Below are 22,376 nucleotides of genomic sequence, written 5' to 3' on the forward strand. Positions count from 1 at the left end.
AAGTGACGTCGTCCCGCACACGCGGTCCAGCGTGGTTCGCGCGAGTTTCCTCGGTCCGGTTCGGGAAGTTACGAGCATTTGTACCCCACGCAGGCCGGGCCCAGCGGTCTGGTACCAGTCCTGTCGGCAAGATGGTGAAGCCCAAGTACAAAGGACGGAGCACTATCAACCCCTCTAATGCCAGCACAAATCCCGGTACGGGCGGCTGGGCTTGCGGAGGGTGGGGCTTTGAGGAAGCTTGGGGTTAGGGACTCCGAGTGGCCTTGCTTGGAGTGACTTCAAGCACTGTGGTCTTTGGGTATGAGAAGGGAGAAGGTGATTTCTTGTTCAGAGGCACTGAGGAGGGCTGAGTCTGGCGCGCCTGTTAAGGGTAGATGCCGGGCACCAGGTCTAAAGCCGGGAAAGGGAACTCTCAGGCCTGGCAGCCTTGGGGAGTCTCCAAGGTGAGACTGGGAAGCTCAGAGTTGGAAGGGGCACTTAAATTTGACCTTTTCTTGTTTTCCTGTGTGTCGGGTGTTGAAGCCCCTCCCCCAGTATAGGTCAGTCTTGAATGAGTACAGCTCAAGGAATTGCTAGAAGTAAGTTAGATAAAGTCAGATAAAAGTGATGTAGACCCATCCAACTGGCCTTTTATACTTGGCCACACTTGCCTGCCACCTTACCTTTGGCGGTTTAAATGAGAAAAGGACTGTAGATTTAGCTCTTGGGGTCGTCCAGGTGCATAGAAAACGTTACAGATAAGTAAATATGGTTGTGTCAGGAAAGATGTTTTTGGAGATGTGTATGAATTTTGAGGTTCCACCACGGAGTGAACAAGATAGCCCTTGTGAGAATCCTTGCCATTTGGGTTTAGTTAATCAAACATATTAAAATATGGCTTAAAGGTTTTGGTTTTAATTCATGTTTAATATTTTCCCTGGACTGCTGCTAAATTATTCAGTTTGTGTAGACTGGCATCTTACAGTATTAAGCCTGAAAAGGCCCTTAGAGATCATGATGTTATAGGTGAAGAGACTGAGCCAAAATAGGGGAAGTGGCTTCTCACAGTTGACACCTTAGTGAGCAGCAGAGCCGCCAGTCCTGTGGTTTCAGCCTGTTTTCTACCGCATGACTTAAGGAGTAGACAGGCGACTTGATGCTCAGTTGATAGTCACGTCTGACTCTGCAACCCTGTGGACTGTAGCCCCCCAGGGAAGGCATCCCCAAATGTGAAGCTAGTATTACTATGCTAGTTTGTCTTTCTCTTTCTCTCTGAGGTGTAAGGCAAAAATTACTGTCTATTTTTCTGTTGAGTAAACTAAGATCAAGCATTAAGAAATTAAGAACCTGGTACATTGGGAACACTTAGGTATCAGAATCGTACAGAACCTTCACAGTGCTTTTCCTGGAGCAGGTACTCAGTATTTGTTCAACTGAGACCCAGACGTAGGCATCTTAGTGGTTAAGAGCAGAGATGGTGATCCAGTGCTTTTGTTCAAATTCTGTCTGTGCCATCTTTGTCTTCGTACAGGATGGCTGCCCACTGTGCCTCAGTTTCTTAACCTGCACAGTGGGGATAATGTGTCCCTCCTTATAGGATTATTGTATGGATTATAAGACGATGCCTCTATCATGGATAGCACAGTGCCATAATAGTGCTCAGAAACATTACCTGTTATCATTTTCAAAACAGTCCTATGGAGGATTCAAGATTAGGTCAGCTTTGTCATACCATGTAGCTTCCAGGAATGATTCTGTTGGAGCAACACATGGAGAAAGTGGAGATTTTGCACTGAGTTGGCAGCTTGCCTACTTGCAATGAACTGGTTGGTGTGCTTAAAGCAATGGCTATAGTTAGACTTGTTGGTTATCAAACAGTGTGCAGACTACTCTTGTGTTTCCTAGATCGAGTGCAGGGAGCAGGAGGTCACAACATGAGGGACCGGGCCACAATTCGACGCCTGAATATGTACAGACAGAAGGAGCGCAGGTGAGCCTGGACACTGTTGTCCCCTCCCTCTTCCCTTCCTGCCCTGGACTTGTAGCTGCACCTGTGAAGCCCTTGATAGTCCCACCCCCACTTTCCCCAAATAGGCATCCCCAAATGTGATACCACGCCAGCATTGCTATCCTAATTTGTCTTTCTCTTTCTCTCTGAGATGTAAAGCAAGAATTACTGTCTATTTTGCTGTTGATTAAACTAAGATCAAACATTAAGAAATTAAGAAACTGGTACATTAGGAACAGTTATGTGTCAGAATCATACAGAATCTTCCTGATGCTTTGCCTGGAGCAGGCACTCAACATTTGTTCAGCTGAGTGTGTTTTCAAATACTGTTTTATATGATCAACTGTGAATTTTGAGTTAGAGACATGGGTAGTGAGTGGTGAAATAGTGATCATGTCATAGTCCTTACCCTACAATAGCCCTGTTCCTCACAGCTTTGGCCTCCACAAATCGTGTGTTACATCTCAGGGTAAATGTCCATCAGATAGAAATCTGCTTTTCTTGAACAAAGCATATAGGGCAGTGTCATGAAAGCAGCCAAAAAAGTTGTTTTTTAAGGCCAGACTTTAGATTACCACACTGTGGCACTTGAACACTCATCACAACTCTGAGTTCTGCTGAGGCAGCCTCGACCACAGGGACTTGCTGACTCTGACATTTTGTGAGCTGGTCTTAATTTGTTTGGTGATTGGATTCTTCATCCGTTCTAAAAGATGTGTCTAAAACACAAACGTCAATGAACTCAATCTGCTTTAGTCACCTACTCTGCAGTTTGTTTTAGAATTTTGAGTTCCAGCATAAATCACCCTCTACTCAAAATTCATTTAAACCAGCCTTTAAATGATTATCCTAAAAAGGCTCAAGTATGTGACTTTTTATTTAAAAGCAAACAGTAAACAGATTTTTAAACACGGGCATTAGTTGTTATTCATCGAGCAAAAATCATTACGTGCTCTGTTGCAAGAGGTTAAATGGCTTGGGGCAATCTGTTTTGAATGTCGAAGGACTTTTTGTTTACCAAAATCTGTATTTCATGATCACTTAAAACCAGGAAAGCGGGGTGGGGGGAGGTCCTTTTGTTGGAAAGAGTATTCTGTAAACCGAAATTTGCCCTCGTCTTTTTTCTGTCCTCAACCCAAATCTTTTGTTTCCTTCATTTAGGAACAGCCGTGGTAAAGTGATTAAGCCTCTGCAGTATCAGTCAACGGTGGCTTCTGGCACAGTGGCAAGAGTGGAGCCAAACATTAAGTGGTTTGGTGAGTATGACCCTCTGCTACTTTTGCCCTAGAAAATGTGCACTGTGTGGGAAAGGGTAGAATGTTCAGATGTCTAAAAGGTGTTGGGGTTTTGGGAAACTGTCAAGGACAGTGTGAGAAAGGAATGAGATAAGAAGCCCCTGCCATGGGAAAAATGCAGAGAAAAGTGGTACCGGTGGCTTTCATAAATGGCTTCCTCTTTTGAAAAGAGCTCATCATTGTTCACTGAGAGTGAACCTCTTAGACAGACGAGATCGTCCTTAATGACTAGCATTCACAGACCTCGGAGCGCTCCTGTGTTCCTCTTCTAATTTCTGATCGCCTGGAGAGATGACTGTTTGAGAGGTGCCTTGAGGTGTGTTTGTGCCTTTAGCCTGGAGTTCCTCTGAAACCCTTTATCTCAGTGCAGTTGTATTTGGACTGAGTGACAATGAAAGGACCTCTCGTTAGTCCTTCCAGGGAGCGAGTGGCTGTCTCCAGAGGCAGTGGGGAGGCAGGATTTCTTCCTTTGGAAACCCCACGTTCATCTCCGTTGGGGCTCTCAGCCTTTCCCTCAGCTCTGCCAGCTGTGTGGACATGTCAGGTGGCCAGGCCCCATTGTTTGCCTGCTGTTTGAACTATCCTTGACCATCTCGTAACATCTCTGGGTGGGACGGGTATCCCCTAGAAAACTGCAGCACAGGAAAGTGTCCCAGAGAAGAGGCCTTTAGCACGGTGGCATGGTCCTGTGACTCTAGATCCAGACCTCCTGGTGCACGTCCTCGTTCTACCCTGTCTGGGACCGTGAGCAAGTTCTTAAGGGTGCTTGTCAGTTTTCCATCTGCAAAATGAAGACAGAAATAGCTCCTGTTTTGTAGGTCTGCTGTGGTAATTGAGTGAGTTAACAGGTGATGTATAAGTGTCTAGAATAGTGCCCAGTAAGTCGTACAGTAGAAGCATTAACTGCTGTCACTGCCGCCATCCCTGCCGGCGCGGTCTTCCCCTGGAGTTTGGCATGTGTGCCGCAATGTGCCTTTTAGTCTCACATTTCCAAGTCTCTCACTTCCAAGGTGTGCTCCGGGAGGTGTTACATAGTTTTATTTTGTTTCCTTGCAGGGCTTGGTTGGTTATTGTAACAGTTCCTTCAAGCTTTCTTAATCAAAACAGGAGCGATGACTCTTAGGAGGTGCTGTGCTGGGATTCTCTGCGTATACTACCTGATCAGCTGTGATTGGCTCCAAATTTCTTTGCCACGTCTAGCCGGAAGTGGGGCATCTGTCAAATCTCAGTTCCATTCAGTGATGTTAATTTTTCAGTTTTGTCCAGTCCAGAAATTGGACTTGGAAAACCACTGAAACCCTTTGTGTGTCTGGGTTGGTGATTTAGTTCGTTGTGTATGAGTGCAAGAGAGGCAGTTTTTTTGTTTTTTGGTTTTTTCCTTTTAAGTTTGAAAATGGCTTTAGGGTAGATGTGTCAGGTGTTTGGGTAAGTGAGGGCAATTTAAAAATCTTGCCTTTCACTGTGTCATTGGGAAGATGGAGGCAAAAGCAATAAGGAGCAATTTATTAAACAGCAACATTCTTTTGTAAAACAGGAAATACACGTGTGATTAAGCAGTCATCATTACAAAAATTTCAAGAGGAAATGGACACAGTCTTGAAGGATCCATACAAAGTTGTCATGAAGCAAAGCAAGTTACCCATGTCTCTTCTCCATGATCGAATCCGGCCTCATGTAAGACAGAGGGTGTCCCTGGCAGACGACACAGATCCCTCTCTACCATATTTAGCTCTTGCTTTTTCTATAGAGAATAGTGCCTGATGCAGTACCGATGCGCTTTCTGAGACTTCTGCTTTCGCTGTTATTAAAGGTCTCACCTTCAGCATGAACCGAATTCTGTCAGAGAGGTTCGATAGCATGGTGGACCAGAGTACAGGCCTGACTTTTAACCTTTTTACTGTGGCCCTTTCTGTGGCCTTGGGTGTCTCTGTGAGCTTTCACTTCCCTAGGTGATGGGATGCAGATGAAAAATCCATTAAGGCTCTTGGCACAAAGCAAGCACTTAGGCCGCCACTTAATTAGAGCTAAATAGATCATGGCTCGGAGAAGGCAATGGCACCCCACTCCAGTACTCTTGCCGGGAAAATCCCATGGATGGAGGAGCCTGGTAAGCTGCAGTCCATGGGGTTGCGAAGAGTCGGACACGACTGAAGCGACTTAGTAGCAGCAGCAGCAGCAGATCATGGCTATCACCAATACCATTTTTTAAAGTTTTTGCAGGCAAACTAGTTTAAGTGGTAATTGCATCAAACTTTGGGGAAATGTAGAATTAGGACTGGGTTGGTAGGAAAGGAGACTTTGGTGTTGAGTACTTTCAGCTTCAGTGAGTTCCTTGAAGAGTCTCGTCCCCGGAAGGAAAGGGTACTTGTCAGATTGGTTGTTAAAATCGATGAAGTTCAAAGTGCAGTAAGGACTGAATCTGGCTCTAGTGGAGTGAGTTTCACAGGGAACCAGAGAAGTGGCCTAAAGCTTGCCTGCACGTTTTTACATGAACTGAATAGTAATTTCCCCAAATATCCATCAGTTACAGCACAGAGCTTCGGTTCCAGCATCAGGAGGGGAAGAAAATATTGACATACATACAAGAATTAAACAGTTCAAAGAGAAGTGTTTACTTGCAGAACAGAATAAAACCCAGGGCCTGGTTATTGCCTCGGGTTTTGTCAATTACGCTTTGTTCTGTGACGGACTAGAAGAATGGCACCTATTAGCGGAGTGACTGTTTTCTGTCAGGGAAACACATGGGTGTAATTCGTGAAACACAGACGAGTTGCCATTTCTCTTGTTCTCTCCGTCTGTTCTCCCTAAAGCCATCTTTTAACAAACTGTTGAGTCCTGTTCATGAGAAGAACAGAGAAGCTCTATTGTGGATTTACTGCTTTGTTGCACATGCCAGTTGTTCGGTGTTTTTAAAATGCAGTGTGTAAAGGTCTGATGGTGTAGATCAGAGGGCTCGTGGCTGCAGCGGCCAGCTTGCATTTTGGTGCAGGTACTCAGAGTAACTGGCGAGTTTCCTGCTCTGGCCTTGACAAACCTTGCGTGTGTTTGTGTGTGCTCAGTCGCTCAGTCATGTCTGACTCTGAGACCCCATGGACTACAGCCCTCCAGGCTCCGATGTCCATGGGATTTCCCAGGCAAGAATACTGGAGTGGGTTACTATTTCCTTCTACAGGGGATCTTCCCAGCCCAGGGATCAAACTCAAGTCTGTTACATCTCCTGCATTGGCAAGTGGCTTCTTTGCCCCTGCGCCACCACAGTGTCCACTGCTCAGTATAGAATCTGATTCTGAGATGTGCTGCACAGTGTGGTCAAGGCCCGTGGACAGAGGAGCGTGGCGGACTGGAGTCCATGGAATTGCACAGAGTCGAGCGTGACTGAGCTCACACACGCACGCACATACGTAGTCAAATCAGATGTACTTTTAACTTTTGCACGTTCACCTGTATGTGCATAATAATTACTGTGTTTCTATAGCAATACTACAGTCAAAATACTGCAGCGTACTTTGTGTATTTTCTTGTACCCTACATATCACTACATTGTACTTCCTGAGGTATAGGTTTACAGACACAGATCCAGGTATACTGTATTTTATAGGCTAAGAGATTTTCAAGGATAATTTTGGTCATAATTTTCCCAGTGACTTCAGAACCTAGTTTTCATGTGAAATGTGACTGTTTTGTGTGGGGATGTTCCCTTGTTGGAGCGTAGTGAGTAAAAGTAAACTAAGAGATGGGTTAGAGACTCTGAGAAAATGATAATATCTGAAGGACCTTTAGGAGTTGGAGGGGATTCTGTTTAGAAGCCATGGGGTTGTTCTGTCTTCTGAATTTCGTAGCTGGTGCTTACAGAGGAGCCTATACTGAGGACAGAAGGTGATTTTGTTTTTTTAAACTGAGAATATTCTCTGCTGGCTATTAACAACATACTGTTATGTGATAGATCCTAACTCGGACTGTGACTTTCATCCTGCTTCAAAAATTCCTCTGCTCGTAGCTCCTTTATAGGCACATCAAATTCTAGTTAGGATCAGGTTCCTCTTATCACATCTAAACTATTATTTTGGAGTTTTGCTAGATTTTTTCATCTGAAGACTTTCCATGTGCATTTAATAAAAACGTTACCTAAATTAGGGAAAATGTTATCTGAAACTAAAACACATCTTACAAAACAAGCAGTTCCTTTTAGCCATGAAAGAAATTAACTTCCAGGAAAAAGTTGGCATTTACAGTTGGTTTAAAAAAAAAACACAAATTTGAGTATGATTGTCCTTGACAAAATCTGTGAATTTGGCGAATTTTATGCACTTGTTTGAAAACTTTAAGAGGAAAAGGGGGTTAGAAAAGAGAAGCTAATTTTCAGTATTGTAGCCTTAATTACATTTGACTAAAAGTTTATGATAAATGAAATAAAGCTGAGTTTTGGCAAGTCTTACACACAGCTATTCATATTTGCTTCAATTATTTGTATTTTGTATTTCTCCAAGGAAGCTTACAGAACTTGAAGAAGAGGGGAACAAGTGTGTTTGCTATTTAAATAAGCATTTCTGATGAGAAGTCAGGCTGTATTCATGTTACATATTTTGGTATGGGTTGAGCTTTGTGAAAATGAGAGCAGAAAGCCTTTCCTGGGTAGGTTTTGAACTTTTTGCTTTTTCTCTGTGCTTTGTTTAGCATTACCTATAATTCTCCTTTCTCTTTAGAATGCAAAGGTGCACATCCTTGATACTGAAAGCTTCGAAACAACATTTGGCCCCAAAGCGCAGAGGAAGCGGCCAAATTTATTTGCAAGTGATATGCAGTCACTTATAGAAAATGCAGAAACATCCACTGAGAGCTATGACCAGGGCAAGGATCGTGACTTGGTAGCTGAAGACACTGGTGTGAGGTACTGTTTTGAAGTTCGTGCACATGTCAGCATTTGCTCTTTTGTAAAACAGACATCTTCTATACAGTTATTTACCTGCAAGAAGCTCAGTGACTTATCTCATAGATGGAGTTAGCCTCTTCCCTTATACTAGAAAAATTAGTGAACTTGGTTGGGGCCCGATGGAAGATAATTTAAGGTAGATGATTTACTATTGGCCTCTTAATCCCCCCAAATAAAAATAAGTGACACTTTCTTCGTAATAATAGCAGTATACTCTGTCACAGGCAATTTTTAAAAATATAGTTAAATTGGAAATGCAGTAGAAAGAAAAGAAGAACTCCTAATTCCACCACCTCTGTTGTTATTAATATTTTGGTGACTATCAGGATTTCCTTAATCAGAGTCTCTGGGTCACTGAGCGGGGTTCATGGATGGCCTTTGAGGTTTCTGTGACCCTCTGAAGATAATATGGAGAACTTTTGTGCATACATAAAGGTAGTGAGGTTTTGTTGTTTTTAGGGAAGAGGAGGGAGAGGAAAAGGATCCATAACTTTCATCATACTTTCATAGGGGTTCATACCCAAAAGGAGATCAAGAATCATTCAAGGATATATGTGTGTGTGTGTGTGTGTGTGTGTGTGTGTGTGTATGTATGCGTGCATGCTAAGTTGTGTCTCTGTCCATGGGGATTCTCCAGGCAAGAATACTGGAGTGGGTTGCCATGCCCTCCTCCAGGGGTTCTTCCCAACTCAGGAATTGAACCCACGTCTCTTATGTCTCCAGCACTGGCAGTCAGGTTCTTTACCAGCAGTGCCACCTGGGAAGCATATAAATATATATATACTTATATATATATACACACACATATACACATATATATACACACACACACACGCACACATTAGACGTTTCTAATGTGGAGTTTTTACTTATAAATGCAATACTTTAAGACTGTATTTTAACTTGCTTTTACTTTAATGTATTTTTCTCAATTATTAAGAATATATTTCCATGTCAGTACTTAGTCAACAGCAGTATAATGTTTCACGTCAGAGCAGGTTTTTGTCGTGGCCAGTTCCACATTTGGAGATTTATACTATTCAAAGTTTTCCCCTGTGGTAGATGATTGTAGGGTAAAATGTCAGTGTGACTAATTCTCTCTCATCCTGAATTGCCCCCCAAGGATAAATTCTTAGGGGAAAGGACAGTGTCCAAGAGTAGGCAGGGTTTTGATCAGTGGCTGCCCCATTGCCCTCTGGAAAGGGTCTTCCAGTCTGGTGCTCCCGGTGCCCCCTCCCACGTCCCTCAGGCACACTGGTGGAAACGTGCTGTCCCTGCATCAGCGCCACCACCTCGGTGCTGTCCTCCGCCCATCGCTAACCCTGGACTCCTGGAGGTAAAGTCGAGCCACTTGAGACCAAGCAGGAAGACGCAACGAGTTCATTTTTTCCTAGAGCTTTTTGAACTTTGTATGTTTCTGCTGATTTGAATTTTTTCCACCTCAAAAAGGTACAGTCAGCAATAATGTTAGTTCTCAATCGTATCCGACTCTTTGCAACCCCATGGACTGCAGCCCACCAGGCTCCTCTGTCCATGGAATTCTCTAGGCAAAAATACTGGAGTGGATGGCCATTCCCTTCTCCAGGGGGGTCTTCCCCACCCAGGAATTGAACCTGGGTCTCCAGCATTGCAGGCAGATTCTTTACTATCTGAGCCACCAGGGAAGCCCTCCGTCAGCAGTAGGGGAAACATAAAACTATTTTTTTGTGTCAGAGACATTGGGTAAATATCTTTGAGGCTAGTAAACAGATTCTCAACCTTACCAGCAAAGTTTCACTCTCTTTTGGAGCTGTGGCATGTGAATTACATTTCACGTACTGCTGATTTCCTTTTCATAATTCTCTGTGACAGACTGCCTAAATTGTAGCTGCCTCTTTAAATTTATATATATTTATCATTTATGTTTGCTGCACGGGGTCTTTGTTGCTGCACTTGGCCTTTCTCTGGTGTGGCGAGCGGAGGTGTCTCTGGCTGCGGCGTGCAGGCTTCTCACTGAGGGCTTCTCTCACTGTGGAGAATGGACTAGGGCACGCAGGCTTCAGTAGCTGCAGCTCGTGGGCTCAGTAACTGTCACCTGGGCTTAGTTGCCCACAGCATATGGGATCTTAGTTCCCCGATCAGGGGTTAAACTCACACCCCGTGCTTTGCAGGGCCGATTTGTAACCACTGGACCCTGGGAAGCCCCACCACAGAGCTTTGAGTAGAGCCCCTGTGCTGTACGGAGGAGGTCCTGGTGCAGCGATCTGTCTTATACATAGTAGTGCACACATGTCTCTCCCAATCCCCCAGTTCATCCCACCCCCCTTTCCCCACTTGGTAACCATAAGTTTGTTTTCTGCATCTGTGACTCTGTTTCTGCTTTGCAAATAAATTCATGTGTACCATTTTTCTAGATTCTACACACAAGCAATACTACACAATATTTATCTCTTTCTATCTTACTTCAGTCTATATGACAGTCTCTGGGTACATCCACATCTCTGCATATGGCACTATTGTGTTCCTTTTTATGGCTGAGTAGTAGTCCATTGTATATATGTACCACATCTTCTTTATCTGTTTCTCTGTCAGTGGACATGGAGGTTGCTTCCACATCCTGGCTATTGTGGATAGTGCTGCATTGAATACTGAGGTTCATCCCTCCTTTTGAATTACGATTTTCTCTAGACATATATTTTCTCTGTTCTCTAGATATATTTTCTCTGTTTTTAGTTTTTTACGGAACCCACATACTGTTCTCCATAGTGGCTGTATCAATTTACATTTCCATGAACAGTGTCGGAGAGGTCCTTTTTCTCAAACCCTCTCCAGCATTTATTTTTTGTAAACTTGTTGATGATGGCCATTCTGACTGGTGTGAGATATACCTCATTGTAGTTACGATTTGCAGTTCTCTAGTCATTACCAATGTTGATAACAACTAGTCTTGATACCCTATTGCCTGAGCACATGATTGATTTTTCCTTAAAATATCCTTTTAATCGTTATAGTGCATCAGTTGCTCACTTTGGTTGCTTTCTTATTTAGAAATGAAGCCCAGGAAGAGATATTTAAAAAGGGACAGTCTAAAAGAATATGGGGTGAGCTCTACAAGGTAAGACTTTAAATTTTCTCTCATTGAGTGGTTCCTTTGGCCTTCATGATCTTATGTGAGAAAACAGACTTGGCCCTACTGATGCTCTGTCCATCCATCCATCCTCTCTCCATGGAGAAACCAGGATGGATATGGCTTTGCACATACTACTGTTGTTCTAGATAACTGCGTTTTTCTTTATTACTAACATAATAGTAACAGCCCAAATTACGTGGATTCATATATTCTCTGTTCATATTGATATTTCTTTGGATTGCCTGCTAAAATGATATTCCTACTGAGATTTATTATACATGTTAGAGCTGCATGAAAATTTTTAAATTCCTTAGTCCAGCCCTCTTGTTTTGCAGACGAGAATGCAGGTCTGGAAAGCTTGAGTACCTTCCCCAGCTCACCCGGGTAGTTAGTGCAGGGGGCTTTGTGTCTCCTGAGTCCTGGTCCAGTGCTGTTCAACTGGCTGAGCTGAATTTGAGTAATGTTCTCAGTAAAAAAATCTTCCAAGTAGAGTCACGTAATTAAACGGTAACATAATGAAACTAGTACCATGTAGGCAAACGCAATTTTTTAGTTTTTGGTAAAATACATAACACTTATAACATGGAAACTTAGAGGTTTAAGAAGTAAATGATTCTACTCACTATTGCATAGCAGTCGTGAAATAGACTGGTTTCATCCAAGCCAGTTCTGCTTGAAATTTTGACAAGTTTCAGATACCCACAGGATGAAAAACACTTTTTAGAATACTGACTACTGGGTTTTGCGATTGGCTACAACCTGCCCTCCTTGTAAGACTGTTGAGAGGTTATCCGTGTTGTTGCTTTATTTTTCCCAGGTTCCCTTAAATGCCTTCTGGCTTTCATTTTGCCTTTGTACTACTGTAGCAAATCACTTTTGCTTCTTTGAATTTGCAGGTGATAGATTCATCAGATGTTGTGGTTCAAGTTCTTGATGCTAGAGATCCAATGGGTACACGTTCCCCTCACATTGAGACTTACCTGAAAAAAGAGAAACCCTGGAAACATCTCATTTTTGTTCTTAACAAATGTGACCTTGTTCCAACCTGGGCAACGGTAAGTACAGCTGCTAATGCGGAACAGATAACCAAGGCCACGTGGCTCGTTATCCATGAATAAGTAGGCAGCGTGATCAGTAGGATTTGGGGCAGCAGATAAAGTGTTGCACTGTTGAGGTTGTAGTCACTGAGGTGTCTTCACTGAGAGCAAAGCTCAAATGGGCTTCATTGATGATGGGCAGTTACCTTTGATCCCTGATGGTTGGCAGTGGCACAGCTGCAGTGCCCACAGGAGGACTGGTGTGGGCCCTTTAGAAGGTGCGGCAGCTGCAGCCCCTGGCCCGTTTCACATTATGTTAGGTTAATTGCATTTAGTAACAGTGAAGGCATTTTGGGAATACTGTTTTGTGTTTATAAGGCAAAAAACAGCATCAACTGTCATACTTGAAAAAATATTTCAAAGAAGTACAGCTAGCATTTTCCTTGGACAGCTGTGTATGTGAAGCACCGTCCTGCCATTCGCTCTCTGGTTCTTCCTGTGCTGTAAATAAACAACTTCCAATTTACCAGCTTCTTTTCTTGTCTCCCTTTAGAAACGATGGGTTGCCGTCCTCTCCCAGGATTACCCGACGCTTGCTTTCCACGCGAGTCTTACTAACCCCTTTGGCAAAGGAGCGTTTATTCAGCTTCTGCGGCAGTTTGGAAAGGTATCGAAACCTGGCCTGCCCCTCCTGGAGTTGGAAGGCTGTGGGTTAGTGTGAGAATTTCTCTTCCCAGAGTGCATCTCACCTCCCACATCTTCTCGGTAGTGAGAATGGTGTGTTCTGGAGATGTAAACACTCACAGAGCCTCAGGGGATCCTCAGATGCTCTCTAGCTCAGCCTGTACCCCCTTCCCCGACGAACATCGCTTTGCTTTCTGCCATGTCCCTGGAGTCGAATGGTCCACCCTCTGCTCGGGTTGATGACCTGCCCCCTCCTAACACTCTCTCCACTCTGGGCTCCTGGGCCATGCATTCTCTCCCCTCTGCCTAGAAGGGACCCTGCTGGACTCCAGCCTCTGATCCCTGGTCAGATACTAGTTCCTCAGGGAGGCCCTGAAAGCAGACCTTCTCGAAATTTCCTGTTCTGCACCTGTGACTCTGTATTCATGAGTTCAGTTCATCTTATCTGGCTTCTAACAAGGATATATGACCTCTGTCCTACCCTTCCCTGCTTCCCAGAAGAAATTCATGGCTGTTACTTCTGGCATTTTCTTCCATGTTTTTGTACACGCTTATGAGTTTGTTTCTTCATTCCCCACCCTGCTCAGTTTTACGAGTTTGTTAAGCTCCTGCTATGGAAAGTGAGAGTAAGGTTTCTTACCCCGTCCTCTCTCCCCACTTCCTGTGTCCTTGTACGGCATTTGGTTAAACTACTATTTGCTCAGTGTTTACAGTATTATGACCGAAGTGTCAGTCCCTGCTGATCCACAATGCTATGATTATAATTCCTTTCTAATAGGACCTTCAGTTTTATCTGGTGTTAAGTAGCTCCGCTTTCTCACTGACGTGTCACCAAATCCTTGATAGCGTGGGAACTTTCAGAGTGTCCAGCACCTCCCGTCCAGGTGGGGCCACATCCCAAACTGCTGCCGGGTCTTCCTGGGGTCTTTCACCATCATCAGAATTCATATGGCTGTTTCCTGTGTTGACTCTCTTGTTCATTGAATCTCTTTTCTTTCTTGGTTTACTCCTTCCTTTTGATGGAATGTGTTTTCCAAAAGCTTTCTGAGGAAGAGTACTTCGGGGAACATTTTTTTGAGACCTTGCCTTCTGCAAATTTCTTCATTCTACCCTCACACCATTTGTTCTTAGAATGTTGAAGGTACCACATTGAATCTTCTTTGTTTTTTTTTTTTTTGGCCTTGCCATGTGGCTTGTGGGGTTTTAGTTCCCCGACCAGGGAGCGAACCCATGCCCCCTGCAGTGGACGTGCAGAGTTATAACCACTGCACTGCCAGGGAAGTCCCAATTGTTGAATTTTCTTTGCTTCAGTACATTTATGACATTTTGTCCAATTTTCTGGGCAGTTACCTTGATTCGGTCATTTAGCTGTTCTATCATGAAATGTTTTGCCTCTCACTTTTAATGTTTAACTTCCGAAAGCTCTTATTTAACTCCGAGTTGCCCTCCCCGCTTTAACAGCCTGTTTTTGTTTCACGGGTTCACTGGCTTCTCTGTCTGAGGACGATGAGTATAGTGGTGTTGGGGAATTGTCCTCCACATTTTCCTACATTGATGCTGTCTCTTCCAGGTTGCTGTTTTCCTGTCTTTTCTACTAGAGTCACACGTGCAGTGTCTGCTTATTCTTGGTTCTCCATTCATGTTTAAGAGTGAGCCACCAAAAAAAAAAAGGCTATAGAAGCTTTATGCAGGGGGTAGGCTTGTTGAGAGGCTTTACCGTAGGGTGACTGGGAAGAAACCGGAATTTCGTTGGAGGACACTCTAGATGTTGCTCTCTGTAGGTCTATTCTTATTATTTTAGCTGCCCCATGCAGCATGCAGAATCTTAGATCCCTGACCAGGGATCAGACCTGTGCCCCTTGCAGTGGAAGTGCTGAGCCCTAACCACTGACTCATCAGGGAAGTCCCCGTCTGTAGATCTTACTCCTGGACCTGTGAGTTTCCCTAGAAGGGAGTCTTCCTGTCTCCAGCTCGGGGGTGTGTGGACTTGGTTGCCAGAATTCTAGGAGTGCAGTGGGAGTAGGGGCCTGGAGTTGCCCTATTCAGTATTTAGACGTTGAACACTTGCTTTCAGCAACTGTCATGTCTAAATCTAGGGTCCTTGTCAGGCCTGAAAATTAGGAATATTTTCAGACATACAGGGTTCCAAAACAGTTATTGTCTCCTAAGCCTCCGGGGCAGAGAAGTTGGGACGCCTGTGCTGGGCAGGGGAAGGAGAGGTGTGACTATCTGTACAGACAGTCCACTGGTCAGTCCTCTGGATTTGAGTCCCAGCCTTAGAGAGGACTGTACTGCCCGTTCCCAAGGCCTGTATTCCTGCATTTTGCAGTGTATTTGATGCATTTTTAGTTTTTCTACCTTTGCAGCCACGTAGCTTTCGTATTTTGTAGTGGGTCAAGTTAGATACTGCTTTTTAACTGGTAATATTCTGTTAACATCACACATTAGTTTGTTTTGTCTCATCTCTAGCTCATGCTTCCGTTTTATGTGTTTGGCTCTCTGGGGACCAGGCGTAGGGGTGGAGGGGATGTGAATTCACACTGCTCTTGGCTCTGTGGGTGTGAGGGTGTGTGTGTGAATTCTCACTGCTGTGGTTCCAGGGGGTTTGTGGAGGGAGTGAGGCAATCATGGATGTTCAGTCCTCTGTCTCTAGTCAGAAGCCCCCATTGATTTGTAGACTCTACTTGAGCTCTGCCTCCTTGAGGCTCTCACCCAGCTATCTAGCTTTTGAGACTGCCTTTCTTTTCTTTTGCCGTTTGTCTTTGGCAGTGAAAATGCAAAATGTGGTGTGCAGAGAAGAGGAGGGGTGGGTCGTGGGATTGGTACATCTGCTGAGGTTCTCCTCCCTTAAGACATGTATCAGTGGACAGCATTCTTCTACACTGATGGCTGACGAGCTGTTTCTTTCTTTGTTTCTCAGCCTACATACTTTCAACCTTAGAACATTCAGGAATAGTCTCACGTGAGTGACTGAGGCGCTGACTCCCCTCTGATTTACTAATGAGGATGTGTATGCAGCCCACTCAGAATAGGCTGGTGGTGCATGTCTGGGCTTTAAATCAAGTCGCATCGGTAGTTTTGTACTGTATTCTTCACGGCAGCAAAGTAACACAACCTGTTTGTCCCAAGACACTCACACCAGGTGTGTGTGGTGTGTATTCTTTTCTTTGAACAGTTGCACACTGACAAGAAGCAGATCAGCGTGGGGTTCATTGGCTATCCAAACGTTGGCAAGAGCTCTGTGATAAACACACTGCGCTCCAAGAAGGTCTGCAATGTGGCCCCCATCGCAGGTGAAACAAAGGTACATCTGGCTCGAGGGGCCTTATTTACTCTGACTTATTTCCCACGGAGGGTGGTAATTCAGGACATGGAGATGTCTGTCTGCCTCTCTCGGATGAAGATTTCCGCTGGGAGTTTGGTCTCCTTGTCGCAGGTGGCGATGTCCTGGAGCTGTTTCTGCCCTTTTGAGAAGACTGAGGGTGCTCTGTGTGCCACTGCCTGCTTTGGGCATGGTTTGCTCTGTGCCACTTGAGTCCTGTTTTCTTGTCACTCCAACCTTTTGCTTTGATAAACAAAACTAGAGAAAATTTGGTGTCTGGCTTAAGAAAGAAAATTCAAGTTTAAGATAGACTGTGTTGGGTAGGGGGCCTACCCTGGAACACGGAGTGTGGGGTGCAGCTTGGTTCTGCTGAAAGGAACTGGGGCCAAGCAGCATGAAGCTTCCAGAAGCACTTTTAGAGACGTCAGAGAAAGCTTTACTGGACGTCATTGCACAATCCTAGATGGAGAGCCTGCTTCTGCATTATTGTTAGACACTTAGCTGATGGAAACTATAGTTTATGCCTTGTGGAAGTGCCTCGTGCGTGGCATACAGAGGAGGGGCTTTGGAGCTTCATTACCTAGTAGGCTGCTCCGCTATGACCGCCTCCATACCCGACCCCCAGCCCCAGCCCCAGCCCCCCTCTCTCATTAGGTGAGCATCAGGGCTTCGTGAAACCCCTCCGGGACTGACCCGGAGCAGTCAGAAATGGAAGTCTCTGCTTTTAGGCTGGCAGTACATTACCTTGATGCGTCGGATCTTCCTCATCGACTGTCCGGGTGTGGTTTACCCCTCCGAGGACTCAGAGACGGACATTGTGCTGAAAGGAGTCGTGAGTATTTTGGTCCCGGGAGGCTCTTTGTTTGCCTTCGAGGGGAGCGTGCTGTGGGGAGCTCTGGAGACCTCTGCTTTTTACTCATTCAGCAGGCAGCTTGGGGTCAGCCTGTCTGGCCAGACTGGAGGAACATGACACTGAACAGGGCGGCCTCTCTGTTCCACTTCAGCCTGTTTGAGGAGGCTGAAGGGCATATCTGGTCAACGTCATCCCACAAGAGCGTTTGTCGTTTACACACGGGATCCAGAGGGAAGCAGGGCCTGTTTATGTTTAGCAATAATTCATCTTCGTGGGTTTATGGATTGAGTCATTTTGGAACTCGGTCATTTCCTCACTTGTTCCTGAAGACAACCGAGAGCTTTAAATGATTCCACTTAACCTTTGCCAGTGTTTCTGGCTATACACATCCTGGACGGTTCCTCCCTCCTTCCTTAAACTATTTATCCCCTTCTCTTTTTGTCCTGGAATCGGCAGACTTTTAACCATTTCTGCAAGTCAGTAGCACAAAGCATTCTGAGTTTAAGGTGCTTGCGGGAGCCATGCCATCCGTTTGTGGTGAGCCGAATTAGAGCCAGATTAGAGCGGGGTTCTGGGTTCCCGGCTGCGGTTGGCTCTCCATGGTGCTCCTTCCAGCCGACCATGTCTCATCACCTCCGGGCTCACTTGCTTTGAGGCATTGAAATCTATTTTCAGACACGATTACAAAGAACACTCGGAGCTTCACTCTCTCCATAGTCAAGTTTGTAAGCAGGAGCTTTCCTATCAACATTTAGGTTCAAGTTGAAAAAATTAAGACTCCTGAAGACCACATTGGTGCTGTACTTGAACGAGCAAAACCAGAGTATATCAGCAAGACGTACAAGATTAATTCTTGGGAGAACGCTGAGGACTTTCTGGAGAAGCTAGCTTTCCGGACAGGGAAGTTATTAAAGGTGAGCCAAGGTTTGTGAGAATTCAGACTGGGACCTGCTTCAGGCCTGTGTGCACAATGTATGGTGTGGACCTTTTTTTTTTTTTTTTGGTACATGTGTGTGAGCAGTGTGAAGTATGAACCTTGGCAAGGTGGTGACGGACAGCTGGGACAGCGATGTGCCACCAAAGCGGGAGGCGGCTTGGTTGTTTGAATCGGGCATCTTTCTGCAATGTTTCAGGGTGGAGAGCCCGACCTGCGGACTGTGGGGAAGATGGTCCTCAATGACTGGCAGAGGGGCCGGATTCCTTTCTTTGTCAAGCCGCCCAATGCAGAACCCCCAGCAGCCCCCGAGGTAAGACAAGGGTGGACCCACCTCTCTGGAAGTGGGGTTACTGACCGCATGTCTTTGGACTGCAGCCATCTTCCTTTGGGGTATAACTTTGAACTGTGGTGTCTCCCCAGGTGCCACTGGCTGTGACCTTGTGGGGGGTTACCTGGAAGTAGAGGTGTGATAGGAGACTGCGTGTAAATGCCAGTCTTCAGGGCTTTGAAAGAGGAGAGCTCATTACATGCGAGTGCTCGCTTACAGCTTCAGTGTCTCGTCTTCTGCTGGAAGAACAGAGACATTTCCAAGGTTTGTTTTGTTTCACAAGCCCAGCCAGGTGCTGGGCACTGGGAGCACGGGATTAGATAGCATGGTCCTTGCCCTCAGGAAGCTCGTGATCAGGCGGGAAAGGAGAGTGGTACAGTGGATGCTCAGGGAAAGTCTTAGGTCTGGGGGCTCTGAGCTACCCTGAGAAGCTTCCCAACCGTTCTGTGTCTCTCTCCTGGCAGTGGGCTGCACAAGACTCCAACTTGGGCACTTTGCTTTTCTATTTCTAGGGTCTTCTTCAGAGCTCAGCCAAGTCTCTTGAAGAGACGGCTTTAAGTTTTGCTTCATGCCAGTCTTTGGGGTCCATATTTCTCTGATATCCTCTCACCTGGCTCCAGTCCCAGAGTTTCCATTGTCAGCTAGAAATTTCCGTTTGAATATTTTCTCCAGCATTTCAAAATCAACATACCTGAAACTGATGTTACTCAACCTTTTCTCCTCTCCCCCTAAAACCACCAGACAACCAGTACTGCAGGACAAGGCCCTGCCCTCCTGTACACGCACGCACACACATGTCCATGTCCATGTGCCAATGGAGGAGTACCTGGTGTTTTCTGATCCCAGATAGGCTTCATCTTTCTGTACCTGTTATGCAAGCTCCGGACACCAGCTGGGTAACTGCCAGAGTTAGTGCAGACCCCACAGGTTAAGGGCTGAAATCCCACAAGACTGCCCCCACTTCACGTGCCAGGATAGATGGCATTCTAAGGCTACCCACACATCTGCCCAGCTCACTATGAATTCAGGGCTTCCCATGTGTGATCATATGCCGAAAGGACTTGCAGAACTCAGGAAAGTGATTTGCTTGTGATTACTGGTTTGTTATAAAAGATATAAGACAGGAATAGCCAAATGTCAGGTGCATAGGGCACCTATGGGGTGGAGGGTGGCATGGAGTGTCCACACCCTCTCCTGGCAGGCCACACTCTCAGCACGTCAGGGTGCTCACCAGCCTGGAGGCTTCCTTACACAGGTGCGGTTGACAGGCTCATTAGCCGTCAGTGATTGAACTCAATTTCCAGCCTTGTCAGCAGTTGCTTGGGCTCTTGGTGGCCAGCTCCTAGTCTGAAGCTGGGTCCTAGCACAGTCGTCTCACTAGCATTAACTGATTTGGGGCAGAGGGACTTACTAAGAATAACAAGAGACACCAAAGGTTTTAGGAGCTCTTATGCCAGGAACTGGGGGTCAAAGGCCAAATGCATATTTTTATTACACTATTGGAAGACACGTAGTACACAGATAAATACGTGATGTCAGGATGTACCGATTGCCGTGAGGGAAACTAGAGCAGGTTGAGGGTTTGTGGGAGACAGGAGTGCTTTGTAAGTGAGGTGGTTAGGGATGGCCTCTGGGGAAGGGGCCTTTTAGGGGAGACCTTGGTAACCTGAAGCAGGAGCTCCATGGATGTCACAGGAGAGGTTCCAGGTGTCGGGAGCGGTACCCCCTAACACCTGAGGCAAGGGGAGCACATGGGGCTCCCTCCAGAACCAGGGCGGCCACGGGGTGGGCAGCACTATGGCTGGTGGGGCCGAGGCCTCTGGCCCAAGGAGACCATCTTTGCCCCCATGTGACCCTGTGTGGAAACGGTGGGGTTTTCTGTAACTCTTCCTCCATGTCTAGCTGTTAAGTTGAGACAGTCAGTTTTCCCCACTCTGTGACTTGCCCTTCTCTCCTTTTGGTGGTGGCAGAAACTCCCTTGAGAATCCCAAAACTAAAAATCTACCTCAACAGAAAAACATATGAAAACATATGTAGGAATTTTGTATACTGTTTCCTGAATTTCATGGATTTCTGATGTATTTAGTGCTTTGTGCAGCCACCTCGCCTTTGGAAAATTGCACGGGTTCTTCCAGGCTCAGCTCTGAGTGCCCAGTGGCACTACATGAGGCCTCACACTGCCAGCCCACGTTTCCCTCTGCCCCTTCCCCAGAACATGCCTGGCACCTGAGTGTCCACCACCTCAGGGCTGGTTCTGAACCTTCCATTTCCTCCCGCTCTTCTCGCGCAGCGCTTCCTCGGTGCCTCTCCTCCACCTCAGCACTTTCTGAACCAGCGCCTCCTTGGCCCTGTGCATTCTGCTGGGCCTCCATTCTTCCCCCGGGTGTGTGCTCCCTGGGGACGTGCTTCCTCAGCAGCCCCTGATCCTTCAGTCCTCAGGGATGGTGTAGGCAGCCTCCTGTGTCTACAGTGTCTAGTGGTTTTGGTTTTGATGGCTGAGTACTCTGAGTTGGCGCGTAGCTGTGTTCCTCTCATCCTCCATGCTGGGTTCAGGGCTTAGTGCATATTGACTAAACGCTACATTAACAACATGACTGAGACGTGCATGTTTTTGACACTTTCCCTTGGTCCTGAGAAGAGGCCTGCCTTGTTTAAGAGCATGATATGTAAGTTCAGAAATTCAGCAGGGATTTCTGTGCAGTATTATAAATTGGGAAATTTTTTTTGAAAAAAAAAGAGATACAAGTATATGTGTAACTGAATCACTCGGTTTTATACCTGAAACTAACGCAACACCGTTAATCAACTATACTCCAATGTAACAAAATAAAGAAATTGAGTTTTCATTTTCTGATTCCATTTCTCTTCCACCCCCACCCTTCTGTCCTGATTAGCTTCCATCCTCCTCATCTTTGGAAGTTGCCGCAGAAACAACCCAGAACAACCCAGGAGAGAAAGTCACAGAAACAGTAGGTGAGGAGTCGGAATCCATCCTCGAGAAGGAAAAAGAGGAGCCCCGGCACTGTGGCATCGATTCAGAAATGCAGCAGATTCTGGCGCGGGTCCGGCAGAACTTTGGCAAGATCAACGTTGCGCCTCAGTTTTCTGGGGATGACCTGGTTCCTCTGGAGATGTCCGATATCGATGACGAGCTGGAGAGCCTTTCTGCGGAGAGGGAGGAGGAGGAGGAACAGGAGTACCCAGGAGACGATGAGGACGAGTCTTATGCAGAGTCCCAGGAGGAACATGCGGGACGCACCACTAAGGCCGTTATTCAAGCCCTGGATGAAAAGATCGCCAAGTACCAGAGGTTTTTAAACAAAGCCAAAGCTAAGAAGTTTTCAGCAATCAGGTAGTGTCCTCTTGATCTCACAGATTGCTGTGTGCTTATTCATTTTCCCAGAAACTTGCCATAAGGAGTTTTTTATAGGGTAGGGGAAGGTGTTGCTATACATTTTTAAAATGTACAGCTGCCTGAACCTTGAGAAGCGTAGTGGTTGGGTCTTTTACAAATGTCCAGGGGCTGCAGAAATGGTGTTGGCTTCTACCAGTGGCATTAACCACATAAAGAGGAGCAGGTTTCTTTCATCTGGGAGCTTGTCACCATCCTCACGTTTGTGTGGGCTGTGGGCAGTGGAGGGGAATGTCAGATGGTTTCATTATCTGACTCTTCCCTTTTAGGATATCCAAGGGACTGAGTGAAATGGTTTTTGCAAAATCCGAAGGACGAAAAAAAGGAAAAGCTGAAGAAGATGTAGATGATACAGGTACAGTTAAATTACTGAAATCAGGTAGATGCGATATGCATTTTCAAAACTTTGGGAAATTTAAGTTTCATCTCGGGAATTATCTCTTGTACTGTCATTCTGATATTTATCATATTTGGCAAATTAC

General features: G+C 45.7%; 1 protein-coding gene across 1 annotated transcript in view; it reads left to right on the forward strand.

Moving 5' to 3' along the window:
* Positions 1-22,376, forward strand: part of GNL2 (guanine nucleotide binding protein-like 2 (nucleolar)) — a 24,333-nt gene continuing 1,957 nt past the window's right edge. Inside the window, exons 1-14 of the mRNA XM_010862780.1 lie at positions 1-195; positions 1,885-1,969; positions 3,149-3,243; positions 4,817-4,956; positions 7,986-8,170; positions 11,240-11,306; positions 12,218-12,376; positions 12,912-13,025; positions 16,218-16,348; positions 17,094-17,196; positions 17,973-18,131; positions 18,351-18,464; positions 21,377-21,834; positions 22,164-22,249. Of these exons, the coding sequence (XP_010861082.1) occupies positions 132-195; positions 1,885-1,969; positions 3,149-3,243; positions 4,817-4,956; positions 7,986-8,170; positions 11,240-11,306; positions 12,218-12,376; positions 12,912-13,025; positions 16,218-16,348; positions 17,094-17,196; positions 17,973-18,131; positions 18,351-18,464; positions 21,377-21,834; positions 22,164-22,249 (1,960 nt within the window). The 5' untranslated portion in view covers positions 1-131. The remainder of the gene's footprint in view (positions 196-1,884; positions 1,970-3,148; positions 3,244-4,816; positions 4,957-7,985; positions 8,171-11,239; positions 11,307-12,217; positions 12,377-12,911; positions 13,026-16,217; positions 16,349-17,093; positions 17,197-17,972; positions 18,132-18,350; positions 18,465-21,376; positions 21,835-22,163; positions 22,250-22,376) is intronic.

This window comes from Bison bison, unplaced genomic scaffold (assembly GCF_000754665.1).
Source record: "Bison bison bison isolate TAMUID 2011002044 unplaced genomic scaffold, Bison_UMD1.0 scf7180017864484, whole genome shotgun sequence".
In the NCBI taxonomy this organism is placed as follows: Eukaryota; Metazoa; Chordata; class Mammalia; order Artiodactyla; family Bovidae; genus Bison; species Bison bison.